Source organism: Scardinius erythrophthalmus (genome assembly GCF_964197995.2).
Source record: "Scardinius erythrophthalmus genome assembly, chromosome: 5".
In the NCBI taxonomy this organism is placed as follows: domain Eukaryota; kingdom Metazoa; phylum Chordata; class Actinopteri; order Cypriniformes; family Leuciscidae; genus Scardinius; species Scardinius erythrophthalmus.
Window position 1 is genome coordinate 7,045,097 of NC_138225.1, and position 20,991 is coordinate 7,066,087.

Genomic DNA, 20,991 nt, shown 5'->3' on the forward strand with positions numbered 1-20,991 from the left:
TTACAAGATGGCAACCCGTGACATTCTACCCAGAGCTGTTCACATCCTCAGACTCTGATTTAAGCATTTCAATGTCAACACCATAGACTGTAAAAAAAGATGGACGACGCCCCTTCACTCTCTTCCATTGGTAAAAAGTGAAGCCGCCAAAGTCCTAATATGGCACTGACATCTTGCGCAGATCTGGGACCTGCTTCTGCGCAGTAATCAACGCGAGACCAGATTCAGCGCAGTAGTGAGCCGGAAGTAAAGCCGCGATATAAAGGTCCCGCCCTCACTCCCACAGAAACGGTTAGTACAAAGTTTACCGTGTGAAATAAACAGTAGTGGACATGTAGAAATTAACGTTGAACAGGGTTCCCACTCTAAACCAAATGTCAAATTCCCTGACTTTTCCCTGACTTTCATTGACTAAAAAGATGAATTTCCATGACCTATAATGAACGGCAAAACAGGCTGCTGTTTTGCGGAGCACCAAGCTGTTTTGTTTTGTAGAAAGCCTTTCTTTAAAGTGAATTTTGTTTTGTATAAATTGTATTTTAATTTTAAAACATTTTTCATCAACCAATTGCCTGTATTTAATAAATGAGAAGCAAATATATAGCAGACAATATAATCATGGAGGCGCGCCGTGGTCACTTGCATTGCACGTCAACTGGAGCCTATCTCATCATAAATTAACCGAAACTCGGTGTATGCCTCACATACATGAGAAATACATCTGAAGATAGCTTGGAATGTCTTTAAACGAAACAATTCAAAACGAAAAGAAATAGGCTACTCTCTGATTATGTAATCCATGATGTGGGACCTAATATTCATTTAGCCTATGTGATATTCATGCTTTTTTTCTTACAGTAAAGCACAGTCCACAAACAACCTCCCTATAATAAGTCAAATCTCTGGAGGTATGCTCCAAGCACACTCTCATCTCATCCCTTTTCCCACATTTGTAGTAATGACACTATAACCAAACCGGAAATTGTAACGCGTGCGCACGCAAAACTTTCTCATACGCACGCAAAAGTTTCTTGTGCGCATGTGAAAGTCCGTATTATTCTTTTTTTGCAAAGGTCCCCTCAGGGGTTCCGTAGAAAGATGTGTGAAACAGCACGATAAAAAAATCGGTATAGAAAAAATACATTTTGATAAATGGAAACTAAAATTTAAAGCAACAAACTAAATTCCCTGATATTCCATGACTTGCACAAAAAATATATAAAATTCCCTGACTTTCAATGTCTGGAATAGACCTTTTAAAATTCCATGACATTCCAGAAATTCCATGACCCGTGGGAGCCCTGGTTGAAGCTCTAATCTCCTACCGAAAATAAATAAATAAATAAATAAATAAAGTCCGTTGGTGCCTTGGTGACTACTTTGTTTAGAAAAGCTGTCAATCACACAGCTGTCAATCATGACATCACATTCCCATTTTTATAGCATCAAATAACGAACTAAGATCAAACTTATTTTAAAAAACGAACACTTGAACTTAAAGCAGTGTGATAAAAACTACCTAAAATGACAGACAACATCTTTAAAAAAGATTTATTTGAAGCTTCACTTTTCAGCACTTGTGCCGCACGCTTGGTCAACACTATCAACACCGAAATGAATCTGCAGCAGTCAGGTGGTACAACTAGAGCTCTGTAAGTTGTTTATGTTAATTATTATTGTAATGTTATGTGCTTTGAGACATGAGGTAATTTAACTTTGCAGACTCTGCTGTGTGTGTTTTGAAGGAGGCGTGGCTTTGGAGACGCTCTGAAGGGAGGGTGGGATCTATGCTTTCAAAGCTAGCTTGCTATTGCTAGCCTCTCTGAAATTGCCTACCCTACCTTTAAGAATATTGCATATTTTCAACAAATAAGACATTCTTAATAAAATTATTTAAGAAGATTTCTTAAGGATCTTAAAAAGACTTTCATGAATCCGGCCCATGGTCCCTAGATATGCCTCAGCTTCCTCCTTCCATGTAAGTTTTATCATCCACCATATAAAAATTGTAATTCTGATTGCTTAGAATTGAGTTGAGGTTCATAGCACAAACTCCCATAAGTAACACACCAAATTTTTTAACAAACCCCTAATTCTAAGTGTGACCAATAGTGCTGGGGGGGCAGAGGTGTGTTAGCACAGAGCACTAGTAATGCATGCTTTGTGGGGGTCATTCCAAAAGTATGTCTTCAAATAAGCAAAAACACATTTCAACACCTCAATGGCACTCAACGATGTCTGTGCATCTGCTAGACAAATATTCAGTGTCTCAGAACACACAATGACAGCATTCTTGACTCGACCGCAACAAGATACAATGCAACCTTGTAATTCATCCCCTGTCCTGTTTGCACAAGCCCATTCAATAGTCGTTCTATCTCTCCCTGACACTAGCATGCACAAAAACCAGACAGAAGCGCTGATGCGGGGCAGAAAACATGCATTAAAGTATGGCTTTGCGCCCTTTTATGAGGCTGCAGAACCTGAAGGAGGTTGATCAAAAGGAAGTGCATGTACACACACGTGTGCACACACACACATGCACAAGTAGCACGCTGCTTTGAGTGTTTAAGGCTCCTTCGACCATATCACGCAGTCACATCTCGACACACTGTTCCCCCATGTAAGGGTAGGAGTTCAGGGGCGAGCGAGTGTGGGAACGGGGACTCTTACAGCTTGAGACGAACGCATGATGCAACAGAATCTCCTGTTCTATATATGAACATGCACATGTTGGCATCAGCGCTTCTCTATACTCATACATTGAAAAGTTTTCGAATGTGCTCTGAGCTATGTGTGAAATTCATGTCAATATAATACACAGAGATGCACAGAAAACCACAACTGAACTGATGCATGTTATAAATATCACACCCAAGGTAAATATTTAACACTCACCAAAGTCCAAACGAGAGTAATAAGCATTTTATAGAAATAAATAAACATTAGAAAATATAATGCCATACATGTTAATTTGGTTATTTATTTATCTGCTGCTTGACACAACCAGCTCTTTTTAAGGAAGCTCAATGGCTCCACTGTCACAAGGTTACAAATATATGCTAAATACAGTTTCGTGGGCTGTAAGAAATATTTTCAGCAAGTTAATACAGGCCAACAGTTAGTTTTAGACCCTGATCACACCAACAAAACATAAAGAAGTCAATTAAAATGTATATGTATATATATGTGTATATGTAAATGTGTCTATGTATATATGTCTATGTGTATATGTATTATGCATCTTTAAAAAAATATTGGTCAAAATAGTTCTAGGGCTGTGAGATAATAGCAATTAATCGTATCCAAAATAAAAGTTTGTGTTTACATCATATATGTGTACTGTGTAAAATTATTTTGTATATATAAATACATACACATGCATGTAGAAAAATGTGTTTTTTATATCAAATATTTAAAAAATAATAATAAGAAAATATATAATATAAATTATATATATATACATACATACATACATTCATGCAAATATTTCTTAAATGTGTGTGTGTATGTATATATACAAAATAATTATTATTTTGCATATTGCATATTTTACATTTGCATACACATGTTTACGAGCTCATTTTACATGTGTATGCAAATGAGCATGGCACATTATTATTGTTATTATTAAAAATACATTATAAACTAAAGTACAGGCAGGATTTCCGGTCGCTTGTTCTAGTGAAAAGCACATCTGGCATACACTCATTTGCATACACATGTTCACGAGCCCATTTCACATGTATATGCAAATGACAATGGCATATTATTATTAATAATAATAATAATAATAATAATAAAATACATCATAACTAAAGTAAAAGCGGTGTTTCCACAAATACATTTGTATACACGAGCCTGAGTATGGAAATTAGCTCGTACCACATTCTTATAATTAGTAATAATAATGTATATGTTGTGTAACAAAAATTACGTAATCACTGGACTTAATTCGATGTCATTAAGAAACTTGTAAGCGGGTGTGTGAACGCATGAGCACCAGCAGTTTAATCTTGTCAAATTATCGTAATAATTTTGCGCTGCTTTCTTTAATTGCCAGTTCGAAATGACGCAAATTCTAAGAATCCGTACGCAATTCACGTATCTTTCGTACCGAGCCAGGCACGCGCTGTGAAACTGCGTGATCCCTTTAAACTTTCTTCTGCGCGTGACAAGTTCATTATAACTTTGCAGTAAACTTTGAAAGGGAAGATAGCATCGCATAACCTCAATAGCCAATATATGAGTTATATGAAACTTTCATAATAATTACTGCGGTGTCAGTACAACTGTCGGAGAGCAGAAACGGGAGACCCCCCCTCCTCGACTCAAACTCTCACGTTCTGCGTTATCTGCACTGACCAAGAAACTTCTGGCCAAAAATGTCAGGATATATAGCACGAACTGTTAATAATTTGCAGAATCCTATTAAACATCTTAACTTACAAGAAGAGAGAGCTATGGTAATGATTAAACATGACTTGCCTGCCAGCCGTGGTGTCCGTTACTCTCTCTGTCATGTTGGATGCGCGCAACAACAGTCCTGCGGAAACTTTCAGGAAGGAAAAAAAACACACACACACACACACACACACACACACACACACACACACACACACACACACACACACAAACTTTCCATGGACACAGCGACAACAAGCGACGAAAAATCCTTGATGTGGCGAGACGCACTGAGCTTCCGGCAAAATAAAAGCCCCATTTCGTGTGCAAAGCCATTCGTGTAGTTTTTGTAACCTTCTCATGCATTAGGCATTAGGCCTATTTTCACAAAAATGGCCGCCGAGACCGGAAGTAGGGTAAACTCTTTTACGGTGAAAGCGCTAGCAGTAGCAGTCGGAGGACAAATGCGGAGACTAAAAGCGGCCAGTCCTGCTGCGTACCTTTTTATGTTTGCACTCATAGAAGAAACAACCCTATTTATAATTTCACAGCTTTCCTTGTGACGAAATGTTGAAAAAGCGCTGGATTTGGGCACTTTTTTTGTGTAGTAAGCACTTCACGGAGGATGAAGTCCGTGTAATTTACGAGTCTACGAGAGTCCGGTCGTAGATATCTTACAACGCAGGCCGTGCTTTGCAGGTTTTCATGGGACAACTGGGGAGAAGTTAAATCACGCCAGACACAGACGGCAAAAAGACGTGTCTGTGGTGTGGAGGAGGAAGCAGATGTTGAAAATGGAGTGTTGATGCCGGTTCGGGAGTGATGCCCTGACTAAACATGTTTATATTGCTATTGATTGTTATCTGATTTGCACGTCATGCACTTTTATTTATTATTATTAACTGTTGGCAAATTAAAATTGTTTGTAGAAGTTGTTTTCTGTAACTTTCTTTCAAATGAGAGAACACGGAGCAGTTTTTCCGTGAGAGGGACTGGAAAAACCTGGAGTGGATCAGGAGCGGAGTGATAGCAGAACGCTTAGAGTGGAGAGAGGAACATGCTTTTGCATCCACTCCAGGCTTTGATCACATCCCCCATGAGCAGGGTGAATAGCCTACACCTCGTCCTTCCCATCAAACTAAAATTAAGACATTTATTACACTCTTTGAGAAATGTAAGAATATTTACAGCCAAATTATGAAAAGTGAATTTAAGACATAAGGACAGGGGGAACCCTGATATTGACGGAAATCCGTCGTATACTCTCGTAGCGACTGAGAACTTTAATCCCTGTAGCTGCTATATATATTATGAAGTGTATTACTGAATATAAAATTACATACATTATGATATATTAGTAAATATATTGTCTCACGTTTTTAAATATATGATTTTTTTTAATGTATTATTCAATATATTGTAATATTAACACAATATATTATTCTGTATATTTTCAAATATACTGTTAAACCATTTAATATATTGATCATTCATATATAGGGAAATATATTTTCTTTTCATAGGGGGACCCTATGTACTGTGTAGAATTATTTTGTATATATATAAATACACACACATGCATGTATATATTTAAGAAATATTTGCATACATATACTGTATATATATTTATATAGTTTATATTATATATAAATATATATTTTTTTATATATAAATAACACATTTTTCTTAAATATATACATGCATGTGTGTGTATTTATATATACAAATTTAATTATACACAGTACACACACATATATTATTAAAAACGAACTTTTATTTTGGATGCGATTAATCGCGATTAATCTTTTGACAGCCCTAATATATGTATATATATATATATATATATATATATATATATATATATATATATATATATATATATATATATATATATATATATATTATGATATAATATGATTATAAATGTTGTAAAAATATGTCACACTGGATAACTCTATATGACTAACTATTTAACGTCATGTCAACTCCCTAATTTAAAGTCCCAATAAAATCAAGTTTTTTTGGCTTTTAGTATGAATATGTTAGCCTTACTGTTACCTATAAGCAAGTGTGATCCAAAACAATCAAAAATCACATTTAGAAGGTATAAGCATTCAAAACTTCCAAAAATATGGATAATTGATTTTGATGACATCTCTCTGCAATTCAGCTTCTCATCAGATTTTCTGTCCAATCAAAAGCTCTCTTGAATCTGAAGCTCCGCCCCCTACATTATAAATAGACGCTGATTATATATTATATATTGTTCACTTGTTCACACATTTACTATTTCCTACATGGTGAATGGCACCAAGTACACTTGCGCGAGTCGGCACAGACCAGAAAACATACCGGACCCATTTGAATTCTGCTCAGAATGATATATTTTAAAGTAGTATGGAGATTAGGAGGAAACTGCGGCTATAACGAGCTCAACGGCTTTGACCGAGCTGTGATATAAACAAAACACTATTGGCTATTTTAAAAACTGTTCGATATTTCCAGCCCTTTCTTCCTGTTTCAGTAGAAGTAACATCAACACGCGTTTCAAGCTACTTCAGTGGGTCTTTAATGTGGTGCTTTGGGACTTTTATTTAAAAAAAAGCTTCAGGTTCAATGCTTTCTTTGTGGCTTCACATGATATATTTTGTAGTTTCCGCTGTCAAATGTGTGTGGTCCATTAAAAGCGTGTTACTAGCTGTGAGAAATATGAAATTGTCAGGTTGTTAAGAAAAAGCAATGAAATCTTCATTCAGTGTAGAAAAAACTTTCCACAGTAGTAACAATGCCCACGAAACTTAATCTTTACTTCCATGTCCTTGAAAAGGCCACGAAGGGCATATATAAATGTAAAAGTGTATGTTTCATAGTTTATTTCTTATTATGCACAAAAAAGTCAAGAGCATTGAATTTTAGAAACCATCCACCAAATAAAAATTCAATACATTCTCCATACACGGACATTTCTAACTAACGCAATGACACGGGATCAGTGAATGAACCCCTCTGTCTTTCAGAAAATGAACCACTCACCAATACAAAGCAATGCTGAGCCATCTTGTGGTGAAATTGTGCGAGTACACATTTTTTTTTTGAAGAAAAAAAACACACACAAATAAAATACATATTTTATCTCGATGCTCATCTTTATTTGACTCCTTAAAAAAAATTACATTCTTGTTTCCTTCAAATTAAATATTTTACCCAATGTCATTTCAGTGCCTGTTTTGACACACTGGTTATTGCAATACAGCTTCAGCTTTTATTTTCACGGTATTGCAGTACGGACCGTGTTAATACACAAACTGTTTCCCATTTATTTTATTCCCATTTTATTTTGGATTCTAACACAGTGTTTTATATGAAATCTGAAGGCACTGTGGTTGACCAGTCAAGGACCCTATTTAGTGTTACTGTAGGCAATACCTCCCCAGATATGATTACAGGATTGCACACAATTCGTACCATTAAAAAATGCATTTTGAAAAAGCCATAAATAAATTCGAGAGCTGTGTGTATTGTATTAAATTAATGTATTAATGAATTAAATGTTGGTCACAGTATGATGACTATAATTGGTCCGTTTTAAAAAGCAAGGCAAAGCATTCACAAGCTAATTGGCAAGTATGATAATATATAATTAAGCATAGCAAGGCTTAGCATAAAAATTAATAACATTGCTTGGAAAAAAGATCCATTGGCCGAAGATTACACGTTAGCTGTCTAATTAGATAACTTCATTGTCTCAGACACTTTTACATACTTTAAAGTTAGATATCATTTTGGCAATTCTGTTTTTGGCGGGTTCGATTGTAGACATCCTAAAATGCACAATAAAAAACTTGCTTTTGTTAATTTTGTTGCTACATAATATTGAAAAAATATTACAAATGACCATAGACCAGCTTTGGCACTGTAATATTTAACATTCAAGATGATTTTGATTCTGAAAACACATATTGTACCGCTATTCTATTTTTTATCAAGACCAACATTGTGAAAAAGGATTCACAGTGTTGTTCAACAAGTAAGACGTCAATTTAAAAATAAAATAAGAACTGGCAAGCCACTTCAACATGAGTTTCTAGGAAAACCCCAACATGAAGCTAAGTACGAGACTTTACAGTTCATCTAAAAAAGAAAACGCCGTCATCATTTACTCATTCCTATGTCGTTCCAAACCCACACTGTCTTGCTTTCATGAACACAAACAAAGAAGTTTGGCAGAATGTCCTGAAAATAAATGTAAATGTAGTCTGTACAACCTTTGCACCAAATCAAACTCTTTTAAAGTCACACATATTAAGTCTTTATTTTAAGTCAAAAAACAGACTGTAATCCTTGTCTCACAACTTGTGTGGGTCATTAGGTTAAGATGATTTTAATAGCATTTCTGAATTAAACTTCAGAAGCAAAAATTGCAAAAAGTTAAAATGAGTTCAAACTGTGTCCCAATGAATTGATTGAAAGATTAATTTAGGTCAACCCTCAACAGGTCAATGTGCAATGTCTTTAATGTATTAGTAAAACTATATTTGGGTAAATATTGTGGTTTATTTTGTCATATTGGTGCTTATTTAAAAAAAGAAATGAACTTGATTTTTCTCACAGTTGTGAAATGTAACATGAGGTTGAGTAAACAATGACAGAATGTTTCTTTAAAAAATGGCTTGGTCTTGTTTTATATATATAAAAAAAAAATTACCAGTAACAGTGGACAAGTGATTTTCATTTTGATGCTCTCACTGGTTTTAGATGAATTTGACCTATTATATCTTAAATGGATAGTTCACCCAAAATTTTTAATTCTGACATTATTACTCGCCCTCATGTCGTTCCAAACCCGTAAGACTTTTGTTGATCTTCGGAACACAAATGAAGATCTTTTTGATGAAATCTGAGATCTTTCTGTCTCTCTATTGACAGCTACGCAACTGACTCTTTGCTGCCTCAAAAAGTTCATAAAGAGATCGTAAAACTAATCCATATGAATTGAGCAGTTCACGATCCCTTTAAATGATGAACAGATTTAATTTAGGCTTTTATTCACATAATATAAACATTCAATGCACAAATCAGTTGTGGTAATCAGTTCGGTTGAGCTTCTGTTTATGTTCGCTGATCAATATTTATGTGAATAAAAACCTAAATTCAATCTGTTTATCATATAAAGCGATCGAGTCTCTTCAGAAAATTTGGACTAAACCGCTCAATTCATATGGATTAGTTTAAAATATTATGAACTTTTTGAAGCATCAAAGTGTCAGTTGCGTAGATGTCAATGGAGGGACAGGAATCTCTTAAAATTTCATCAAAAATACCTTCATTTGTGTTCCGAAGATGAACGAAAGTCTTACGGGTTTTGAACGACACGAGGGCGAGTAATTAACGACAGAATTTAAATTTTTAGGTGAACTATCCCTTTAAACCACGATTGCACTAAGTATGGTATGTGTGCGGCTGCATATATGTTGAGTCTCTTGCAGACGTCCAGCTTCGTTCATTTACTCTGCAGCCATTCTGTTCTCAGTTCAGCCACCTCTTTGCCGTACCACTCATGTAGTTTGGAGAAGCAGGCCGTGCCGGGGGAGACGGGGCTCTCGAGCGACCCGCCGTTGGTCTTCCTCCGCGGAGGCACCGGAGGTGGTCTGACTCCACTTGCCCTCGCGCTGCAGTCCCCGTCCCAGGCACAACCCTCGCTGACACCGTTTGCCGAACTGGTGTGTTTACTCCAAGACACCCCGTTTTCTCTGCTAGACAGCCCCTCCTGCGAAGGCCCCGTTATGGCAGTGTTCTGTAGGGACGGGTTGGAGGTTCGAGTGCCCGCTTCTGCCCCCTGGTGTTTCTTCGCCTTGCTTTTGGCTTGTAACGATCTCGCTTCTTGTACCTCCTCCAGCTGCCTCTCCAGCTCCTTCACAACCAGGCGCATGTAATCGAAACTGGCTCGGGACAGAGCCTTGACCCACGATTCCATCGCGGCCTGGCTCTCCGCAGCCATCTTGTACACCCTCGCTTTGAAGCAGTCGAATTTGACGGCGAAGGCGAACTCTTCGGATTCGGACTCACAGAGCTCCACCGTACAGCCTTCCAGGACGATGACGCCAATGGGCTCTCGACTTTCCTTCTCCTCGAAGTAGAACAGCATGTTGCCCTTCAGGATAAACCAGCGCCGATGGTACGCCGTGTTCCGTTCCCCTTTCTTAAAGAGGAAGCCTGTCTTGTCTGGAGGAGAGTTGCATGTGGCATAATGCGCCACGCTCCTCTCGTTCAACTTCATGATGGCGAGGACACCCGTCTCTGAAACAGAAATGAATAAAAACTGTGTTTACAGTACAAACATTTACAGTAGAGATAGACTGATAATATTAAACAGTTAATAATATTGATTTAACCCAATTTTCTACTTATCATATTGCGTAAAAAAGTTAAATAATAATTAAAAAAAATTGTTCTGCATGTTATTTATCAGTCAATATATATAACAATGATTTCACTGCACTTTTATTTGGCTATTAGCTTTCTTAAAAACTGATTAGATGTGTTTTGCAATATTTTATATCCAATCCAATATATATAATATTTTAAAAATGTGAATAAAAGTGATGAAAAGAATGAAAACACACTATTGTTCAAAGTTTGGGGTCTGTTTTTTAATGTTGCAGTAAAAGCAGTAATTTGTGAAATGTTACTAAAATAAATATAGGCATATATATATATATATGATTATATATATAATTATTATATTTTCAAATGTAATTTATTCCTGTGATGGTGAGCTGAATTTTCAGCATCATTACTCAGTTACTCATTACTACAGTTTTCACTGTCACATGATCCCTCAGAAATCATTCTAATATGCGGATTTGCTGCTCAAGACAAGAAACATTTCTTATTATTATCAGTCAAAAACATTTGTGACTAATATTTTTTTGTGGGATCCACAATAAGTTTTTTTCATAATTCTTTGATGGATAGAAAGTTCAAAAGAACAGCACTTTTTTAAAAATAATAAAAAAAACTTGAGTAACATTATAAAAATCTTTACTGTCACTTTTGATCAATTTAATACATCCTTGCTGAATAAAAATATAAATTTCTTAAAAAAAAAAAAATGTTTTACTGACCACAAACTTTTGAACGGTAAGAGATCTAAATTCACCGTTCTATGAAAGCTCTTTAGCGAAGCCTTCACGTTTGGCCTGCTTCCAACCGTCAATCAAAACACCAGCACATGTAGAACATCTCCATCCCATTTCTGCTCTAAAAAAATATAGAAACAGCCACACACACAGTGAAGTCAACAACCGAGGTGTCATAAGGAACACTGATTCCACTTCACACATCTGACCTGGTTTAAAACAAGCAAATTCCTCTTTCTTAAAACAAGTGCCATAAATAAAGGTCTGTGTGGGGTCTGGGGTGACTAAACTATACATGAATCAGACCTAGCGTCAAAACCATGTGACAAAAAAAGTCACAATTCACACACACACACACACACACACACACACACACACACACACACACACATATTATATATGTAATGTACACACACACACACACACACACACACACACACACCAAATATTTATTTTTTTAGATTCATGACTTTTCCAGCCCTGGACGTAACCATATATCCTTGATATGCCAGATACCATCACTTTACCATGGTACCACTTAGGGGTGTAACGATACCCTAATTTCACGATTCGATACATATCACGATACTGAACTCACAATACGATATTATTGCGATACTCCAAGACATATAATAAAAGGTTAAGAAAAAATGTACTGTTGATTAAATACTAAATTTGATATAACATTGTGGGTGTAAATGAATAGGTTTGGACAATGGTGACACCAGAATAAATATATTCATGATTCTGAACCTGAAAATACAGAATTATTTTAGACAAATATGCTTGCATTCTGTCACTGGCTAGATATATTTAAAATAATGTAGGCCACTTTTTACTGGTAACATAACACTCATAACATAAGCATTATCTGGACCCACTAATACTCCCCCATTATTATACATTATATTCAACATAATATATTGTAGTTTAATGTACAACTGACTCTGAAAACTTCAATTTTTTCTCACATGGTAATTTTTATTTTGGGTGAACTATCCCACATTGTTGTGGGATACACATTGTTGCATTTTTGTATTACGATATATTGTGACACATATTGTTACACCCCTACCACTACCACAATACTTTTTATAAAGATCATACAAAAGTATTTTCTGAAGTACCTTTGTATATACTAAAAGTAACAAAGTTGTTTGGACATTTACTATGATTAATACCATGGTACATCCATTTTAGTACCATGTCAAAGTACCAGCATTATATCCGGTAACTGTATTTTTGTTTTGTTTTGTATTAATGTTACATTTACAAAAAAGGAACCAATAAGCCCCATGGTAGTATCATGTTTTAGACATGTTTCATGGTATTTACAATGGTGTTCTTGGAAGTTGCATTTAATATCATTTAAACACCATGCTACATGCATTTCAACATCATGGTATGTATACATCAAAATACCATGGTATTACTATCTGATACTGTTCCACGGTTCTGCCGCAGTAAAAACAAACAGTTATTAGTGATACAGCCAGCTAATACAGCCTACAACTGCAGTTTGAGTTATCCAGACAGCAGTCTTATACCAATGTGCGTTCAAAAACTGTAAATGACATACACACTACATTTCAAGTGCGCATCAGAATGCTGCAGAAACACTGTCAGACCACATCTGCAGGACAGTTAGGCTACATGCTTTAACAACGACCAAGAAGGTGTTTAAAAAGCTAATATAACATAATCAAACTCATTTACACTCGTAAAGAAAGGAAATCATCCATCACAATAAGCACAACATGTGGAAATGAAATCAACATGACTTAATACAGTCTTTGTCATTCTCGACTGAGCTCGAGCAGTTTGCTTGACAAACCATCAAAAGCAGCCTGGTTACTAGCGTAAAGCTGATGAAGCCGCGTTACAAAGATAGAGAAACTCATGAAGAGAAAGCTTGAACGTCATTTCGAGCATTTATCGGTGTTTAACTTGCCTTCTGAGTGTGTTATTGGACGCCCGCAGACAGCTTTCCTCCCTTCATTCTTCCTTTCCTGGCTGGCGATCACGTGACTCTACAGGAATCTCTCTAGTAACAGCAGCAGTGCTGCGCGCGCTCATGTGTGCATAATAAATTACTCACACAATCGGTTATTATAAACATCATAATGAGTCCCACGCGCCTCTGACATGTTTAAACTTAAGTTGGAGATTGTATACATGATTATGTATATGCATTCTTATATGCATTTCGTTTAGTCATAAGTATCTGCTCTTTTTGGTACGGTAGCAACACCCTGCTATGAGGAAAACAAACAAACAGCTAAAACCAACCTAGGTGGTTGGCTGGTTTTGGGCTATTTTTTAAGCTGACCAGGCTGGTCTGAACCGAACACCAGCTTGGCCAGCCTGAGACCAGCTTAAACCAGCTAAGACCAGCCAACTAGCCTAGGCTAGTTTTAGCTGGGGGTTTCAGAAGGGAAGGTACAGTGATGATATCAGATGGAAATACCATGGTACATATCCAAAGCAACATGGCATTACCATGATCTATAAAGTACTGGTGACTTTTTATGGGTGGTTTTTATAAGTGGTAGCCTAATGTTGGTGTTTTGGAATATACCATTGTATTTACAAGAATTCACAATACCATCCCTGCAGGAAACCCAGAAGTAGCTGGTTAAAGCTGGTCTCCCAGGCAGGCCAAGCTTGTCAAACTGGTCTCTCAACTTGACCAGCTAAGATCAGCCTGGTCAATTAAAAAAAAAAAAAAAAAAGTGTCCAAAACTCCTCTAAAACCAGCCAGGGAGACCAGCTAAACCAGCTTATTTCAGCAGGTATGACTGTACATTTTTATTTATTTTTTAGGTGTGACTGTACATGTTCAAAGAATATGAGAGCAGTACCATGGTACGTTTTTGCTAGTGGGGGTTTGCTATGCCAGAACTTTAGGCCAAGGGAGTCAATAATATTCAATTAGCATAAACTGACAGAAAGTGCACAACTATGGAAAGAAAAATAAGCATGTTAAAAAACTAGAACTAGAACTAGAATGATGCTAGAAGTTATCATATTGTCTATTTTAGATTATTGGAGTCAAAGTGACACTGTTCTGCCAAGATAGACATTTGGAGGGTGTTTCGGCCCAACGCACACATTAATATATCATCTATTATTTGGACTGTTGTGACCGAGTCTACAGTCACACCAAAGTCAAACATTCAATGTCACATTGGTAGCATTAAAATAATGATAGTAATAATAATGATAATTATTATTTAAAATCATATTTAGAAAAATCTTCAGATTAAGTCAAAACACTAAACAATGCAGTTACAGCAAAATTGATATTTATTATGGAAAATAAGAAAGAAGATGAAAGAAAAAGGTCTTAGTCCCCAATATATTACTATACATACAGTATCTTCTCTGCTTATGTAATGTACATGAAGGACACATACAGAGAGTTAAAAGGTTTGAATGAAAGACTGTTATTGAATACTAAATGCTAAAAGAAGGTCAATTCAATTTCACTTGAAACAAAACCACACTCGCAGTGTCACGCATTCACACAGACATGCATTCTTGGTCTCTAAATATGTAGTGAAAAAAAAAAAAAAAACACCTCTGATTAGTAATAACAGAAATTGCCTCAGGCTCACTTCAGCCAAGGCTTCTGGGAAATTGAGTTTTAGTGGTTGCCCTTGTCGATGAACCGCGTCGAGGTCCTAGCTTTCCTACCATCAACATTTAAACGAAATCCCAGTGCTATCAGAGGACTCTTCAAACGTCCCGCATAGCCAAACCTTTCAGCAGCCAAACAATAAGTCTCCTGTACATTTGACGACAATTTCTGATATACAGTAAACACAAACTACACAAAAAGGAATGCTGTAGAAACTAGTACAAAGACAGAAATATTAGATTTTGATTACATCGTAGTGCACCAAGTCATTTTTACAATGTTTTTGATGCAACACTCATTCACAAACATTTACTAAAAGAATGAAATGACTAAAGAAATTGTATAAAATATTAAAGTGGGTTAAAAGAGAGAAAGAAAAATGTGCTTTGAATATTTTTTATCTTACATACATAATCCCCTATAAACATGTGCCTTTTACCGAGATCGAAGATGAATGGATCTCTATAATATTGATATTATGGGTCCTGTACATCATCCTCAGACAGACTTGATTCATATAGTTTCAACAACAATGCAATCTCAGAACTGTATGCCAATATCACAGAGTTGTAGTGTTTGCCTTTACAATTGAGTTTGTCTGTCTGTGATGGTGCAATTTTTCTGGATATTAAAGCCAACATGAAATGGCATTAACAACCCATTTTACCCCCATAATTCGACACTTGAATGCAGAAAATGAAGGTGAAAAGAACATTTTGGCATATCTAAACTGAAATGCTTCTTGTCCTTTTAACATTAACCAAGAAAAAAGTTCTTACATTTTTTGATGAAATTACAACAACAAACATTGTCTTCTTTGGAAACTTGCACTGATGAATCAATCTCTAAATGAGACCAGAAATGTGTTTGAAGAAAGCAAACAGAGTCCATTCTGATTTCATGTTGACTTTAAAGTGGCCTGTTACAAGTTGGGGGAAGAAACAGTGCATACAATTGCACGTCAGTCCATTTTTGGCTCTATAACCCTCTCCTCTCTCCTCCAAAAAGGGTTTTTTAATCTAACTATAACAGTAGTTCTGCTAGATCCAGGCAGAGCAAGTCTCCGACCCGGCTAAATCCAAAGAACCTGTAAAAACATTCATATTCAGAGAGCAAAACAACACTTAATATCATAACAAGACACAGTAACTCCAGTGTGGGGGTAAATAAGGAACAAAAATAGGACAAAAATGAAATAATAACCAAAGACAGCAGTGCTTAACGATACACGACCACAGTTTTGACAAATACGACATTCGTCCAGTTGGTTCTTTCTGCCTAGAATACACAGTAGGCTTAAGAGTCACTGTTCTTCTGGGAAAACAACAAACAGAAATAACATTTAAGGTAAAGAAAAGAGAGATACTCAAAGGAAATATTAACAACGATAAGTAAAAAAAAAAAAAATCTCAAGTGTCTATGGATTGGAAAAAAGCTCTTTGAGTCGCAATGGAGATGAATATACAAGTAAGTGAATGAAGGAATGAATGAATGAATGAATGAATGCCTTTTGTGAAATCTCATCATCTTTAAATCTCTCCTCCATTGGATTTCTGATGACGCTACATTGTGGCTATAACGTTTGCGCTCTACTTCCCTGACTGGCAAGCAGTCAGAGTGCTTCTATAACAGTTCTCCTCCAGGTTGTTTCAGTAGAGCAGGTATCGGTCATGAGTGGGGCGCAAAAGTTCGCAGGGCCTGGTACAATCTGTTAAAAGAGGGCCGGTCCACGATGTCACGACTCCAGCAGCGCATCATCAGCTCGAACAGAGAGGATGGACAGAGTGGTGGGGCGGAGAGAAAGATCTAGAGAGGGTGAAAAATAAGAAGGTCAGAAGTCTTTTTTAGATGAAACCTCCAAAGAAATAATGCATTTCATGCAAAAGTTTTCATCCTGCAGCAGTGCATTCATTCAAACTCACTGTAATTTGGGATTCACTCACTTCAAATCACAACCCAAATCAAAGGCAATGTGTGTACCTGTCTGCCCTGGTTTCGGAAGAACTCGCCGGTGTTCTCGATGACCTGTTCATCAGACAGCAGGCTGTAGGGCTGCTCCTTACACAACGTGAAGATCTCCCACAAAGTCACTCCAAATGCCCACACATCACTCGCCGTTGTGAACTTTCCCTAGAAAACACACACATGTATCCCGTAATGCACCGATACAAAGAAAGAAATCCGCTGCTGACAGATGTCTCCAGCCAATAGTTAAGTCAAAACAAATAGCTTTGGAACAATTCATACACTACCGTTTAAAAGTTTGCGCTTTTGAAAGAAGTCTCTTATGCTCTTTACAATTTCAAATAACTGTTTTTCATTGTAATGTCTTAAAATGTAATTTCGTCCTGTGATGCAAAGCTGAATATTCAGTGTCTTCAGTGTCACGTGATCCTTCAGAAATCATTATAATATGATGATTTGCATCTCAAGAAACGTTTATTATTATTATCAATGCTGAAAACAGTTGTGCTGCTTAAATTTCTGTGGAAACGTTGATAAAAAAAATTCAGGATTCTTTAATGAGTAAAAAAAGTTGAAAATAATTTTTTTTGAAATAGAAATCTTTTGTAACATTATAAATGTCCTTACTTTCACTTTTGATCAATTTAATGCATCCTTGCTGAATAAAACTATTACTTTCTTTAAGAGTGTGTTCACAGTTGGCATGTTTGGTTTGATTAAAATTAACCCTTCATCGGTTCATCTGAATAAGCGAACGCTGCCATCCAAACCCTGGCGCGCATCAAACAAGCGGACCGAGATGGCTAATAAGAGGGGTCTCGTTCTGCTTCTAAACAAAATCTGATGTGGTTTGCATGACATGTGAAAGTAACACTGATCACACGGATGTCACAAGATGCGACCCTAAAAAGGACAGAATGCTCAAGCATACCTGTTTTTTCTATCATAATCGCAAGATTGTCCATCACAGTTCAGTACAGACATCAGAACCGCGTCTCCTCACAGCAGATCTGCGTTTGTGTGTGTGACGGAGGGATTTCTGCCGCTGTTTTGACTCCTTTACACATTTATAAGCTCTTCACGAGTTCTCAGCTGGTCAAAATACCATCATATGTAGCTACGCACATACAACGAGCACATTTATCCCAGAACACAGCATTGTTTTGGATGTTCAGTAAGTTCTGTCTCGAAATATACGTAATAAAAGCCGACCAATCAGCTTGTGAACATATCCCTGTGCCTTTAGGTTCGGTGTTAAAAATGCCAATGTGAATGCTAAGCAGACCAGGACTAAATGTTTTTTTTTTTGTTGATCTGGACCAAATGAACAAAGCGAACTGAACTACAAGTGTGAACACCACCCTGAAAAAGAATACCTTACTGACCTCAAACTTTTGAACAGCAGTGTACATGCATGCAACTTTGCTTTTATCAACAGCTTGTCTTTCCCTCACCAGTAGGATGCTCTCCCAGGCCATCCAGCGTATAGGCAGTACAGCGCGCCCCTGTATACGATAGTAATCGCTACTGTACAAGTTTCTGCTCATGCCAAAATCAGAGATCTTTATGGTGAGCTGGCGGTCCAGGAGGCAGTTCCGTGTGGCCAGATCACGATGCACAAAGTTCAGAGAAGCCAAGTACTTCATCCCAGAAGAGATCTGCACCGACATGTGCAACAAGTCAGCAATGCTGCAAAGAAATAGAAATAAAAGAGTCAGGGATGTGAACCAAAACATGATGAATATATATATACACACACACACACTACACCTTTTAGGAGGAAAACTTACCCAGAACATTCAATTCAGTTTAATGTATTTTGAGTGAAACCATGTTGTATCAAAAATGGCTGCCGTTATTTGAAATAAAGCTTAAATTAAATATAAATCTTAGAATAAAACCTTTTTTTTTTTTGCCTTGCAACAAGCTAAAATACACCATTTTAATTTGACGTGCTAAAACCACTAAAGAACTGTCGAACTGAAAAAAAATTAAGTTTAATAGAAATATAAAAAACGTAACAATTACATAACAAACATAACAAAATGTCTAAAACTTAAACTACATTTAAAATGAAAATTGAAAATATAAAAATAAAAACAAATGCAAAATATTAATAAATACTATATCAGTAATAAAAAAACTAAAATAACACTGGTGTGAAACAAAGAAGGAGACCAACATGAGGGTGAGTAAAACATACAAGAGTTTTCCCTTTTGGGCTAGTAATTCATTTTCAAAATTAGTACCTGTAATAAGATTTTACAATGTTGGTTTTTGATTTCAGGTTTTCAAAAAAGACCAGATTGAAATGACTTATTTACAGTATATGTTATTATCATGACTTGAAGACTGAGAGGTCTCACGTGAAAACCTGGCTTCATTCTAACCCTGTAATCTGAAACATTTCCATCATAAACTGAGAGCTGACTTGAAACTTGGAGGTTAAGTTGAAGAATTCAAAGGTTAAGAATGTTAAGCTTGACTCTGACTTGTAGAAAACAAGCGATCTGTCCCCTGTCTGGAGATGAAAGTCTGTACATGTCAGGGTTCTTCATAATGATGGACACACACCTGACAGACGGAATGTTGTTGGCGTGTGTGAGTGTGCTCTCCAGCTCTCTCTGGGACAGGAACATGTTGAGGTCTCCGTTCTCCATGTACTCCGTCACCATGCAGAGCGGGTCGGAGCTCACACATACGCACAGCAGCTGAATGATGTTCGGGTTATTCAGACGCGACATGATCTTTATCTCCTTCAGGAAGTCATTTCTACACAGACAAAATTATCATGGGATTAGGTGAAAGGTTAAAGGTAAGCATCCATCACTAAATATTGATGTGAAAATAATAGTGAATAGTGAAAATGACTGATGACTGTGTATTCTGAAATGATTTTAGACATTTTTATGGAGAGGTACACCTTGCTAGTACAGGGTTGAACCCCCTTTTACGTTCAAAACTGCGTTAATTCTTCGTGGCACAAATTTAACAAGATGCTGGAAACAATTCCCAGAGATTGATCGGCTGGACATCCATGATGCGAATCTCCCGTTCCTCCACATCCCAAAGCTGCTCTACTGGATTGAGATCTGGAGACTATGGAGGCCGTTTGAGTTTAGTGAACTCATTGTTATGTTCAAGAAACCAGTTTGAGATGATTTGAGCTTTGTGACATGGCGCATTATCCTGCTGGAAGTGTCCATCAGAAGATGGTTCACTGCGGTCATAAAGGGATGGACTTGATCAGCAACAATACTCAGGTAGACTGTGGCGTCGATGCTCAATTGGTGCTAAAGGGGCCAAAGTGTGCCAAGAATATATCCCACACACCACTACACCACCAGAACTGCCTGAACTGTTGATACAAGGCAGGATGAATCCATGCTTTAATGTTGTTTACACCAAAATTCTGAACTGACCATCTAAAATCGAGACCCATCAAACCAGGCAGCGTTTCTCCAATCGTCTATTGTGAATTGTGGCCTCAGTTTCCTGTTCTAATCTGACAGGAGTGGCACTGCTGTAGCCCGTCTGCTTCAAGATCGTGTTGTTCGTTCAGAGACGCTCTTCTGCAGGATGTACTGTAACATGTGGTTATTTGAGTTACTGTTGCCTTTTTATCAGTTGGAATTAGTCTGGCCATTCACCTCTGACCTCTGGCATCAACAAGGCATTTTCACCCACAGAACTGTTGCTCACTGGATATTTCCTCTTTTTCAGATAATTCTCTGTAAACCCTAGAGATGGTTGAATTTCCCTGTAGATCAGCAGTTTCTGAAATACTCAGACCAGCCCGTCTGGCGGCAACAACCATGCCAAAGTCACCTATATCACCTTTCT

At 36.9% G+C, this 20,991-nt stretch overlaps 3 protein-coding genes across 6 annotated transcripts in view; all 3 read right to left on the reverse strand.

The window, feature by feature from the left end:
- The window catches only part of LOC308691337 (discoidin domain-containing receptor 2-like), a gene marked incomplete at its 5' end in the record, with an annotated part of 20,619 nt that extends 16,096 nt beyond the window's left edge, over positions 1 to 4,523 (reverse strand). The window contains one exon of the mRNA XM_081366413.1: positions 4,489 to 4,523. Within this exon, the coding sequence (XP_081222539.1) occupies positions 4,489 to 4,523 (35 nt within the window). The remainder of the gene's footprint in view (positions 1 to 4,488) is intronic.
- Positions 4,524 to 7,535: 3,012 nt separating this feature from the next.
- LOC308691513 (sesquipedalian-1-like) lies at positions 7,536 to 13,554 on the reverse strand. Of its 4 annotated transcripts, none has more exons than XM_081366828.1 (4): positions 13,495 to 13,554; positions 11,529 to 11,659; positions 9,957 to 10,701; positions 7,536 to 9,230 (listed from the first exon to the last, which is right to left on the reverse strand). In XM_081366828.1, exons 3-4 carry the CDS (start codon positions 10,679 to 10,681, stop codon positions 9,194 to 9,196), a joined length of 762 nt encoding a protein of 253 aa, XP_081222954.1. In that variant the 5' UTR covers positions 10,682 to 10,701; positions 11,529 to 11,659; positions 13,495 to 13,554; the 3' UTR covers positions 7,536 to 9,193. The 4 variants fall into 4 exon arrangements, with proteins under 4 accessions (XP_081222954.1, XP_081222955.1, XP_081222953.1 ...); XM_081366829.1 differs by having other exon boundaries at positions 7,542 to 9,224; positions 13,495 to 13,547; XM_081366827.1 differs by lacking the exon at positions 7,536 to 9,230 and having other exon boundaries at positions 9,767 to 10,701; positions 11,564 to 11,664; positions 13,495 to 13,551.
- A 1,272-nt stretch (positions 13,555 to 14,826) lies between these two features.
- ddr2l (discoidin domain receptor family, member 2, like) overlaps positions 14,827 to 20,991 on the reverse strand; it is a 36,957-nt gene continuing 30,792 nt past the window's right edge. Inside the window, exons 14-17 of the mRNA XM_081365021.1 lie at positions 19,723 to 19,920; positions 18,603 to 18,837; positions 17,164 to 17,313; positions 14,827 to 16,989 (exon numbers count right to left, since the gene is read on the reverse strand). Coding sequence (XP_081221147.1) covers positions 16,852 to 16,989; positions 17,164 to 17,313; positions 18,603 to 18,837; positions 19,723 to 19,920 — 721 coding nt within the window. The 3' untranslated portion in view covers positions 14,827 to 16,851. The remainder of the gene's footprint in view (positions 16,990 to 17,163; positions 17,314 to 18,602; positions 18,838 to 19,722; positions 19,921 to 20,991) is intronic.